Source organism: Eurytemora carolleeae, unplaced genomic scaffold (genome assembly GCF_000591075.1).
Source record: "Eurytemora carolleeae unplaced genomic scaffold, Eaff_2.0 scaffold3, whole genome shotgun sequence".
NCBI classification, from domain to species: domain Eukaryota; kingdom Metazoa; phylum Arthropoda; class Copepoda; order Calanoida; family Temoridae; genus Eurytemora; species Eurytemora carolleeae.
In genome coordinates, this window is record NW_019397377.1 from 6,966 (window position 1) to 19,798 (window position 12,833).

At 36.5% G+C, this 12,833-nt stretch overlaps 2 protein-coding genes across 3 annotated transcripts in view; one reads left to right on the plus strand and one right to left on the minus strand.

Annotated features, from left to right (window-relative positions):
- Positions 1 to 11,991, minus strand: LOC111713935 (myosin heavy chain, muscle). The gene is made up of 13 exons (XM_023488926.1): positions 11,906 to 11,991; positions 10,859 to 10,960; positions 9,676 to 9,820; positions 8,579 to 8,689; positions 7,903 to 8,059; positions 7,484 to 7,653; positions 7,007 to 7,081; positions 6,835 to 6,944; positions 6,071 to 6,176; positions 5,771 to 5,901; positions 5,200 to 5,332; positions 451 to 5,106; positions 1 to 388 (listed from the first exon to the last, which is right to left on the minus strand). Exons 2-13 carry the CDS (start codon positions 10,957 to 10,959, stop codon positions 383 to 385), a joined length of 5,901 nt encoding a protein of 1,966 aa, XP_023344694.1. The 5' UTR covers position 10,960; positions 11,906 to 11,991; the 3' UTR covers positions 1 to 382.
- Positions 11,888 to 12,833, plus strand: part of LOC111713936 (uncharacterized) — an 18,380-nt gene continuing 17,434 nt past the window's right edge. For both annotated transcript variants that reach the window (XM_023488929.1, XM_023488930.1), the window contains exon 1: positions 11,888 to 11,974. In XM_023488929.1, coding sequence (XP_023344697.1) covers positions 11,931 to 11,974 — 44 coding nt within the window. In that variant the 5' untranslated portion in view covers positions 11,888 to 11,930. The remainder of the gene's footprint in view (positions 11,975 to 12,833) is intronic.

Genomic DNA, 12,833 nt, shown 5'->3' on the forward strand with positions numbered 1-12,833 from the left:
TTCTAATTTCTAGATTTATTTTTTTTATTTTTTTTTTATAATTGCCGCGGATTTGCAATGAACACAAAACATACAGAGAAGATTGTTGTAATCTGTTGACCCAAGTGTCAGAGCAATTGCTTTCAAATTTCAACAGTTTCTGTGATCCTATCGGATAACAAGAATATTAGTAAGTGCCTGTGACCCAAGTGTCATGGTAATTAGAATACCTTCAAGCAATGATTAGTATGCCCTAGTCCTGTTGCGGGGTTTAAAGAATATATAGTTTTAAAATTCTCTGTATGTCTTTCCGATGCTCATTTAATGCTACAAACTACAGAATAAAATCTCTTTAACTAAGAAGAGGATGGCCGATGGAGCAGGTTGACTAGGCATGACACTCTTAAACCTGAAATAGAAAACATTGAAAATCAGAACTTTTTATGAATTTCATGTTATATATATACTTACTGGGCCAGGGGTCATGGAAGCTCCTCTGGTGGACCTATACTTCTGAATATTAGCTTCACAAAGCTTAGATCTCTCCTCAGCTTCTTCAAAGTCCTGCTGCGCCTTTCTGTACTTTGCCAGATTTATTGCAGCAATCTCCTCAGCCTCCTCAATCTGCTTCTTGTAAGATTTAATCTTCTGCTGGAGCTTTTCAACAAGATCTGTAATGCGATCTTGATTTTTCTTGTTTTCTTCCTGTTGGAAGATGAGTTCTTTTACTCTTCTTTCTCCCTTGGTGATGTTTTTATGAACCTCATCAGTTTGTTGAATAGTGCGGTTAAGCTCTAGTTCAATATCTCGAGCACGTGCTTCAAGCTTAGCTGGCATCTGTGCAGCTCCACGAGCCATTGCAAATGAAGCTTCCTCAGCCTTTTTCTGCATTTCGCTCAAAGATACCTCAGTGGTTCTTGCAGCCTTTTCTTGAGCAGCAGCATGATCCTGTTCAGACCTGAGTTCATCAGCAAGACGTCCCGCATCTACCATTGCTTTTTTGGCCTTTTCCTCAGAGTTTTTGCATGATGCAAGCATGTTGTCTAAATCTGCCTGCATTTGGTGGATGTCATTTTCAAGCTTCCTCTTGGCATTGGTCAAGGAAGTGTTGCTTCCATTCATATCTGAAACCTGTTCACGGGTGTCAATAAGTTCCTGTTCAACTTGTCTTTGGCCCCGAATGGCAGCCTCCAGAAGAGCTTTGGACTCTTCCAGCTCTCCTCCCATGGCATTGGCCTTTCTTTCAGTGAGTCCAAGTTGCTCCAGAACTTCATTTTTGATCTTGCGCTCTTCTTCAATGGCAGCATTGACATCGCTTAGTTGCATATGAGTCCTCTTTATTGCCTTTTTGGCTTCAGAATGGGCCTTGTTTGCATGATCAAGAGCAATCTCCATCTCATTGATATCAGACTCATATTTCTTCTTAATCCTCAAAGCCTCTTCCTTGGCTCTTGCCTCAGCCTCCAGTGAAGCTTGCATTGAGTCCAAAGCACGTTGGTGATTTTTTCTAGAGTGCTCAAACTCTTCCTCCTTCTCCTGAATTCTTCTATCAATCTCTTGACGTACTTGAGACATTTCAAGTTGAGCTCTCAGCACCTTATTTTCTTCTTGCTCCAAAGCAGCTTCTGCTTCCTCTAGACCAGTCTGTAGCTCTTCTTTCTCAACCTCAAGCTTCCTGCGGGATTTGTCAAGCTCATGCATTGATCTACCACCTTCACCTAGCTGATCAAGAAGGTCCTTGATTTCCTCTGCAAGATTCTTATTCTCCCTCTTCACAGTATCAAGATGTTCCAATATTTCTTCATTGGCAGATTTAATTCTGAAGTATTCAGAGCTGAAATTTCTGCATTCAGTCTGACTAGCAGTGATTTCATTTTGAAGATCTTCTGCTTTCAGACGCCATTCATTGACAACCTTATCAAAGTTTCGGCCTCTCTTCTCAATGATTGTTGCATTTGTGTTATGGCGTTCACATTCAGAGGTCAGGTCATCAAGCTCAGCCTTGGCCCTAGCCTTTGCCTTCTCAAGAGAGGCAATCTTTTCCTGGAGAGACTGAATAGTGTCTTCAGCTTCCGCAAGACGTCCTGCAACCTTGGCTTTGTCTCTCTCAATCTCCTCAGCGCGAGCAACTCCTTCAGTTTCATACCTGGTTTTCCATAACTGGATGTCAGCAAAAGCTTTAGAAAGTTGTCTTTCAACCTCCTGCTTGGCATCATATTCTTCATCCAAGTGCTCCTTCATTACCTCAAGCTCATGTTGAAGATTTCTCATTTTTCCTAAAAGATTTATTCTCTCTCTTGTCTCAGCATCAGCCAGCCTCTTTGCATCTTCCAGTTGAGTTGTAAGACTTGTTCTGTCCTTGCTGAACTGAGCAGCATTGCGCTCAGCCTCCTCAAACTGATGAACAAGGTCACAGTTTTCAACTGTAAGCTTCCTTTTTGATCCATCAGCCTCGTGCAAAGCCCTTTGAAGCTCCTCGAGTCTTCCTTGATTATCATAGATTTGTTGTTGAATCATCTTTCCTTGTTTTTCCAGAGATGATCTTTCATTTTGATCATTTGCAAGCTGGTTCTGGACCTCTTCAAGTTCCAAAGCAACTCCATTCCTTTCCTTTTCAACCTTAGCTTTCTGCTTATTAAGCTGGTCAATCTGCTCTCCCATTTCAGAAATAGAAGCATTGTGCTTCTGCCTAAGCATTGCAAGAGTTGATTCATGGGTAATATTGGCTTCATCCAGCTCCATCTTAAGCTTAGCCAGCTCTTCCTCCCTCCTTGTGTTCAATGCAATCTGAGCAGCTGTATTACTTCCTGTTTCTTCAAGTTTTTCATTGAGTTCATCCAGTTCACGCCTGAGAGTTCCGCGACCCTTGTCAGCACGGGCACGAGCTTGGCGCTCTGCCTCAAGCTCTTCATCAAGTTCCTCAAGACGGGCCTGCAGCTCTTTTATTTGAGTGTTGAGTTTACCTCCAAGAGTTTGCTCATCCTCAATTTTTCCCATCAATGAACTGTTTTCCTTCTCCTTGCGCTGCAAAACTTGGCCAAGCTCAATCTTATTCCTTTCAAGATCTACAACAGTCTCCTGAGTAAGCTTCAGGTTACCCTCTACTTGCCTTTTCATCTTTTCGATGTCTCCCTTATGCTTCTTTTCTCGCTCCCAACTATCTTCAACTTCATCAAGGCTCTTTTCCAGGCGAATCTTCAATTTGTTAAGATGATTGCATTTATCCTCATAAGATTGAATCTGCTCTTCCTCCTTCAGCTTACTTTCACAAATGGTTTTCTTTTCTTTGTTGAGTTTATTAATCAATTCTTCTTGGTGAAGGCATTCTTCTTTCATTTGCTTGATTTGAGCATCTTTATCAGCTTTTTCATCTTGCACCTGTGCAAGGCGACTTTCACATTCTCTCATTTCCCGTCCAAGAGATGATTGATTGCTTTCTGTTTTCTTTAGAGCTTCATTAAGATTTTCAATATTTTCATTTTCAGCAGCAATTCTCTGATTGAGAATTTGAATTTCCTTTTGCAACCCTCCTCTAATATCATCAAGCTTAGCAATTTTGTCCAGCAGATCTTGCTTAGCATTAGTTCCTCCAGCAAGGGATACCCTGATTTCATCAACCTCTACAATTAGGCGAGCATGTTTCTTCTCAGCATCTTCTTTTTCTTTGATAACTTCCTCCAAGTGCTCTTGAGCATAAAGGGTTTTATTTGCCAAATCTGTCTTGAACTCTTCAAATCTACCAGATTTAAGTCCAGGCTTAAGAGCCAACCACAAGGTCCACCAAAGCCATTTCTTTCCAATCATGTAATTACGAATGGTTCTTTGAGCAACAAGGAGACCCATTTTGTGATCCCAAAGCTTCTTGTAAATTCTTCTAGCATAGTATGCCCGGATTGCACCCTGCAACATGGCAACAAGATCATTCACCCTGTCATCACGAAGCTCCTCCATAAGACCAAGAATACCAGCACGGAAGAAGATCTTGGTATGACCATATTGGAATTTGTCTCCAACCAGTTGGATTTTATCCATGACGGCATGAGTTGCTGCAATGTTCTTTTTTTCCTCAGTAACTGGTCTCTTGACCATTTTCATGGCCTTGTGAGCTTCTTTTGGGGCCAGGATTGCATACCTAGTTCTAAAGTCAAGGTAGATGACTCTGTTAGGAAATCCTTTCCGGCAAATACGGATTCCTTCCAGTACACCATTACAGGTAAGCTGGTGCATTACAAGGAAAGGATCAACAAGGCCAGGCGTCTTGACATTGTTAGGTACAATGCAACGAATAAAAGATGGCTCAGTGGTCATCAACATGTTGATCAAGTTGTTAAGCTGATCTCTAAAGTAGGAGCAGACAGTTTTAAAGTTAGCCATCTTAGCAGCAGTCTTGGACTTTACAACAACTCTCTTCTTACCACGGCGATGTCCTGGGGGAGGAAGATCTTCCTCTTCCTTGGTCTGTCCAGGATGGTCAGCATAGATCTCACAGACTAGCTTACATTTTGCACACTTCTTAAGAAGGTCAACAACAGTGTCATTGACAGGATCCCTGTTTTTGTCTAGCCATCCAGTGACATTGTATGACACAGTTCCGGCATAATGAACCACAGCAAAGTGAGCATCCTTGTCAGTTTTGGAACATGCTTTAACAAAATTGTTGTGCTTTCCCAAATGCTGAGCTTTAAGTTTCATCTCAAATGTTTGATCAGAAGCTTTAGGGTAGATGGTCTCTTCCTCAAGGATAGGTAAAACTCCCATAGGCTTTTCAAACAGCTCAATGCATGCAGCCAAGTCCATGCCAAAGTCAACAGACACCCACTGAATTCCCTCTCTCATGTACTCCTCTTGTTCAAGCACAAACATGTGATGGTTAAAAAACTGTTGCAGTTTTTCATTCACAAAGTTGATGCAAAGCTGTTCAAAAGTGTTGAACTCAAAAATTTCAAATCCAGCAATATCCAGGACACCAATAAAGTTGACCTTCTTCATAGTTGGGTCAAGAAGTGTGCTGTTACACATGTCCACAAGGTATCTAAAGAGTCGGCCAAAGATATTCTTAATGATGGAGCCAGTAGCAACAACAACAGAGTTCACATTCTGAGTTTTGTTAACCCATTCAGTTCCAACCTGGTACAATAAAAATGAAAGAGTTGTATTTTTTTAGCAAATAAAATTTTAAAAGGATCAGTTAGATACATAAATTGCTTTTTTTGTGTGAACCTTGAATTTTGGATTGATGAATCTGTCATAGATTTCCTCTCCGCTGTTGGCAAATCCAAGAAGGTCATTCAAAATAGTTCCACCATCAAGATTTTTAGGAGAAGCAACTTCACCCATTCCCTGGTATTCCAACCTTGGGAAAAAATTTGAATCATCAACAATTACATTCTTCTAAAACTAGATCCAAGTAAATTATGTTATATATAAGATTGCCTTGTTCCACAAAATATGTTATTTCCAGCTTCCACAAACTGTCAGAATTGATTAAACTTGGACCTAGTTTAATGAATTACAAGAAGTAGTTGAACTAATCAGAATAATTTAAATAACTTTTTTGAACTTGAACTTGCGCATGCAAAAAGTGTTTGAAATAGGTTATAATTCTTTATTTTATGCACTAAATCTATATGCCTACTAAACTATGTAAAACCCCCAATTTTATATTGTGGAAATTTTTAGACCAAAGAAACGTTCACTTAGAATATTTGTGTGTTTTTTCTTTATTTCTGAATCCTTAGCAGTTTTATATCGCTTTTTAGCCGGAAAAAGAAGAAAGCAGATAAAGACTTACTTGGAGAATATCATGCAAGAAGCAGATACTTTGTATACATCAAACTTCTCCTCATGTGTAAACCCAAGGATATCAAAGGCTTCGTCCATAATCATCATTTCTTCAGCATCATCAATAGACTCAACAGTAACCTAAAATACAACATATATCTAATAGTGAATAATATTCTGCTATATCTCACCAAAAAAAGTTATTCTTCTATTATTTGTGAAGTAAGCCCCTCCCCCCTTCCACAAAAGTTAATAATTAATATCTTCCCGCTTATTATTTCAATAACAATGAAAAAATAAAAATACTTGCCTTTCCCATTGAAACACAGGGATAATCGTATATGTTGTCAGACAACAGACAGACCTCATGGAGGTCAACCTTGTGGGTGCACAGGAAGTAGAAGATATGATAAGATCTAAAAAGAAAATTAAGGTGTTGTTATATATTTTGATTTAGTATTTTCGATTAAGGTTTCTTGTTAAATACTATGGTCTCTCAAGGCAAAGGGATCGAGTCTTTGCTACAAATTCTGATTTTCTAATCCAAATATCTCCGCAACCCAATGTCAGAGATCTTAGATATTTCAAACTCTGAATTATATTAGATCAAATAATCCAAGTTTGAAATATAAAAGGTTTGTGTCTTTAAGTTGCTAAAATATAGGGATTAGAAATTTATATTTGGCAAAGATTCAATTCTTTAGGGATAGAGAAATTGAATCTTTGCGACAAACTCTAGTTTTCCTTAAATATTTCATACTGTGAATTCTGTATGACATCAAAGGTGCACACCATCGGTTGCAAAGATTAAGTTTGGTGTAAAAACTCAAATAAAGGAAATGAGTCCTTGCCTCAAATACCAACTTTCTAATACCTATCTATCTACAAACAAATGATGTAAACCTTTGATATTACAAACTTATATTGTTTGATGTAGCAGAAGTCATAGTTTGAAATATCTAAGGTCTACAACATTGGGTTGTTAATATATAGGGATTTAAAATTCAGAGTTTGTGGCAAAAACTCAATTCCTTTCATCAATTATTAAGAAACATTAATTGCAAAAAGTATTACCTTTCACAGGGTGATTGGTAGGTTACTCTAGACTTCTCAAGAAGATAGGTCTCAATATCTCCTCCGGCCATCCTACCCATGTTGTTAAACCACACACGGATAAACTTACCCTAAACAGGATGAGATAATCAGTTCTAAAATCCATATTACTATTTTAATTTGTTATGCTTACAAATCTTGATGAGTTGTCATTTCTCACAGTCTTAGCATTACCGAAGGCCTCCATGACAGGATTGGTTTGAACAACCTAAAATTAAATTTTTTGGTGAATTGTATTTAAAGCATTGGTTTGAACTATGATATTTAAAAGGTTTAAAACTTCAGGTTGTAAAAATATAGAGATGGGAAAATAATAGTTTTCACGAGTGTTTGTTTATTCCACATTTTCTACTCTGAAAATCAAAATTGAGCTGGGAACTTTTGCGTTTGATACTCATGATTCCGATTGCTTGATCTCAATATTCAATCTGAGAATTTTTAATTTGATCAATATCGTCATTTTGGTAATTCCTCCCCTGATATAACTGGGTATGATAACCATGTGGTATCTCAAACAAAGATTAATATAAATCTACAGACTAACAAAAGCATCGATTTTGATATCCACAATACAAGAGTTAACAACTCTAATATATTCATAAGCCTGTACCTGGTCCTCAAGGGACGCCTTCTTCTTAGCTCCTGTATCTACAACCGCTGCCTGTTTCTTAGCAGGAGCGGAGGAACCGACGAAAGCAAAGTATGTAATAACTTTCTTCGTGTTTTCTGTTTTACCAGCACCAGACTCCCCAGTAATAAGAATGGACTGGTTCTTACTCTCTAGAAACAAATTGGAAAGTTTCAACGTGTTTTTCTAAACAGGTTTTCTTTGTTTAAAACTTCCTAATAGGAATGGAGAAGGGAGAATTTATTCTGGCCTGGGAAGAATTTTTTTCTTAAAAGGGTTTATAATTTAGATTTATTAACTCAATAATAGCTCATTTAAAGGGACTTTACGTGTTATTTCAAGCGACGTCAATACTAACAGCCACTTAAAATATTAAAAGAGGTCATGATAAAAATACTTACTCATACACATAGCATGGTAGGCTCCCTCAGCAATGGCAAAGATATGAGGAGGAACCTCATTTCTCCTTTTAGTACGGTACAAGCCTACAGTCCTCATGGTATAGATAGGAAACCTCTTGTACGGGTTTACAGCAATACAGAACAAGCCAGAGTAGGTCTGTACATCAATATTATCAATATTAGGAATGCAAAACACGTTTTCACCGGAGGAGTCAGTTCAAAACCATGTTTGTGGTATGAAAATGATTTCCAATATCACTTTTGGACAAACTTATGGTTTCAATCTGACAACCCCTGTATTATACCAATGATATTTATCTGTAAATCTCAACAAAAATTTAATCACATGATGATTTAAAAAATGAATTTCTGTTATTGGAAACGAAGATATTAAAAGGTTTGAAAGGAAAGATGCAATCTTTAAGAAAAGAAACTTATCTCGAGAATTCTCCAACTCGGAGGATCAAAAGTAAAGAAGATAGGGATTCCATTGGGGGAATCCAAATAGAAAAATATGAAGGGGGGGGGGGTAATTGATTCTAATAATACAGCATGGAGGGGGGAAAAAGTATTTATTCTAGTTTTTACACTAAAGAGAGCACAATTTTGAGAAAAGATAGGTTTCTATTTTTATCTCAAAATTCATTAATAAAAACCAGTTAAATTTATTACTTACATAAATAAGTCGCTCTACATATCTCTGCTTGAGATTAAAGAGTACAGAGGCATCGTTTAGATAAGTCAAGTTAGACATATCTTCGCAGCAGTCGTACTTCGGGGGGTTCACCTCAAAGTTAAATTTGTTTAAATATTTGGTTTGTCTGTATGTTATATGTTTTATGTATATCCAATTAACTTCCAAACGGTAAAGGAATTGAGTCTGTGCCAGAAACTCTGATTTTATATCTATATCTTTGCAACACAATAAATATTTCGAAAATTTTGTAAGATCAAATAATCAAAGTTGAAAAAATTAAAGCTTTACACCATAAGCTTTTAAAGATATAGGAATTTAAAATTTGAATTTGTGGCAAAGACTCAATTCTTTATAGTTGAAACTCACATGAACCAAGGGAATGGTTACCATTGTTCGAATTCAATATTTAGTTTTCAGAAAATTCGTATTTTTTTTAAGCTTTTGGAAATTTTATAATACACTAGCTTGGGAACCCAGCGCTGCCCAGGTTACTAAAAGTTACTCCAGCCGTTTACCCGCACTTGAACGATTTTACCGGGAAACTAAATTGTTGCTATAAAAGTCGACCCACTCAACTTAGAATCTGAAAACCAAGCTAAAAACATTCCCGTGGAATTCTCCCGAGTCCCCAATGAAAATTTAGGCAAATCAGTCCAGGGGTTTCTGAGTTATGATCGGACAAACAAACAGACAAGCAGAGATTACAACTTTATATATTTAGATTAACGTTATTATTTTTCAGAAAGGTGAAAATTTCCCTCATTTTCGAAATATATTTAAAATATAATAATAGATAACCATTTTATTTGATGTAAATACTTAAAAATAATATTTGTTTTCATGAAATTGGCAATTGTTTTGGATATTAGTTTCGGAAGAGAAAATGAGTTTTTGTCCTCATATATTCATAGTTTGAAATATCAAAGGTAAATGACATTGAGTTGCAAAGATATTGGAATTAGAAAATCAGTGTTTGTGACAAAAACTCAATTCCTTTACATGGGTTATAAAAGAGTTGAAAAAAAAACATTATGAAATTCTATCTTTTACGATGTGATTTGTCTGTGCTGAAATACCTGAGTAACAAGTTCTTGTTTGAACTCATGAGTCTCTCCATTGAGAAGTTGAACCTTAACCTTCCCTCCGTTCGTCTCCTGAATCAATCCCTCCATAAACTTCTCCTCCGGGTGGGGGACATAGCAGGATCTTTTAGGATCGTATCTAGCAGCAAAAAAAAAATATTATTAGATTGCCAACATTAAGGATTTCAAGGGACTGTAAGCGTAAATTCAAATGACCCTCCATGTAAAGATAACAATGTTCTTATTTACAACGGTACCATTAAAACGCATTCGTATATAGTTAATATTTCATAATATTTGTTATTTTTTTAATACACTATGCACTTAAAACGACTTTTTTCCGCTAGGTGTCTTTGCTACGTGTAATCATTCAAAGCATCGAGAGCTGAGACATTTAGCGGCCAACTTTGTCGGCGTTTTAAGTGCATTGTATAGAAAACGAATATTAAATGTTAACTATATACGAATGCGTCGAAAAATAATCGATAACTATAGGTTGTAATATCTGAATGATTTGTTCGAAATTAATTTGATTATTTTACGATCTGACTTGTATATTACAACTTTCTGAATTTGTATGGACGCTACGTTCAATTCAGTATAATAAGTCGTTTTCAACAATTTTCTCCCTATAGACGCAACAAAGTAATATAAGTAGCGATCAAAAGTGATTAGTATTCGCCGTAAGCCTAACCCCTTTCATTTTTTACGAACACTCCCTTTAAAGGGTAAGCTGTTGTAATTCAGGCGTTGTCATCTTTGCATGGCAGGTAACTTGAAATTACGCTTACAGTAAATGGTTTCATCCTTACAGTAAATGGTTTCATCCTTGCAGAAAATGGTAAATCGAAACCATTAATGTTCTAAATTATCTGGTTGGTGAAGACAAAGAAGAAAAAGAAGATAAAGACACTAAATTAACAAAGAGACAAACAACTAGTTAATAAATTGAAATTCGAGCCACTTTTGATTTAAAGATACTGAAATTGAATTCAATCCATTTGTTTTGTTCAAATCACACTATTTTTGAATTACATTAAAATTAAGAAGCTAAGGTTGAATACTAAATTCAAAGTATGATCTGTTGCTATTTGGCGTTTATTATATCATCATTATTATATGATTATTATTATGTTTATTATTGTCGTAGTTGTCTTATAATTTTCAAATCAGTTACTTTTTCTCTGCAATTTTTTTCTTGATCTCGGCTGAGACAAAGAGGAACGGAGCTGGATCAGGGTCCTCGCCTTGGGTCAAAACTATCTTAGTTCCGGGCATCCTAAAAAGTAAAAATATAAAAATATGAATTCAAAAGTTCTCAACCTGTGCTGTGGTGGTAACTTTTGACTGAAAGGACCTAGTTTAAGCTGGTTGAAAGGGACTGTAAGCGTGATTTCAAGTGACATATCCGATTCACAACGATATCCTTTAAATCTTTGTTTGATGAAGGAATTCGTAGATATTCTTACAGTGAGAAATTAAGTGCAAAGAACCCGCGCGAGTGTACACGAGCACAGAGAGTACAGTGTACACTGTAACCTCAAGTCTCCTGGCACTCAATCTTCGGCTATACAAATGAGGGTATCTACCTCATCCTTCTCCGGAGAAAGGTACCGTTGTGAAGCGGACATGTCTCTTTATAAATGGAAGGTTACTTGAAATTGTTGAACTCATACTTTTCATTCTCCTCTGTCAATAGTAAAGAGATTTTATCAACGTGAGAATATCTTTTTGAACCGATCTTTAAATTAAGTCCGTCCATTTAAGTCCGTTCTCATCTACTCTTGAACATTTAGAAGGCCGAACTTTATGAACTTTGTTGGAAGATTCGCACAGTTTAATAACCAACTTTAAGTTAAGGCTTGATAAACCCCGAGAGCGAAACTTTTAACTTAAACATATAGCTTTTGCACTCAACAGTTTTTATCCTCCTCGACGGTTAAGCGCAAAGGCAGTCATGAATACTACTTTCATTTCTTAATTATCTACGGAGTTAATTTTGACTTCTTGAATTCAAAATTTTACACTGTTAATATCGATGAGGCTTAGCGCTATCCCAAACAGTAGTTTTGCCCTTTGGACAATGTCTTTCTTAATTAGTTTAAATAAGTTTAAATTATAATAAATTATCTCCTGATAATCAAACATGGTAAGAAACAAAAAGTAACCACCCCCTAAAATATTTAAAATATTTAACAGAAAAGTATGAAAATCAAGTGTTGACCTGAGTCGTGACTAGCTGCCTGGGAATGAAGATGTTGACTGAAGATTTACCCCGCATCAAACTTGCAAGGTTAGCATATATTGGTGAGAGCCTAGGATGGTTTCATCCTTACAGTAAATGGTTTCATCCTTACAGTAAATGGTTTCATCCTTACAGTAAATGGTTTCATCCTTACAGTAATAGGTTTCTATTTTTATCTCAAAATTCATTAATAAAAACNCCCCAGCTGCTTTCTTGCTGAGCTATGATCTGGTCAGCGGTCGGTCAAGTTTTCATCAAAAACTGCTGAGATCAGTGGAATACCACCAAAGTCAGGATAAACTGAGTCATCTGGGGGATCAGGGATACTTTTATTCAAGGATCATATATATGACGATATGTGGAAGGAGACTAATTTCTCATTTTCACAGAATTACTTCAAGCAAATGTCGATGTAATCTTAAATGATCCCATTTAATTTTTTTCTGAGCAAAATTTATAAAGAAAACCCGCAGCAGACACAATAAAGGAAAAAAAACAGCATCTACAGGGTGTGTCAACAAAAACGAGGAATAAGGGTCTACAGACTCGGTTGTAATCGGATTTTTAAAATTTAGACCATTTTTAAAATCTACGTACAATTTCCGATTCAATGAGCCCAATTTCAGGCTTTTAGATCTAAAAATGACAATTTTAAAAGGCTCTTAAAGTTTGAAGTGAGTAAATTTGGTAAAAATAAAGATAATCTCCGTTTGCACTTAAGTGTGTCTATGCAGACTTGTTTGTAATGGGATTTTCAAGATTGAGACCATTTTTATATATACGTACAATTTCCGAGTCAATGAGCCCAACTTTTGGCTTGTAGTTCTAAAAAAACAGTTGTACTGTAGACTCCTGTATGTCGAGTCCATTAGCGCCTGATCCAATCAGGGTTCAGTCATGTGTTTGC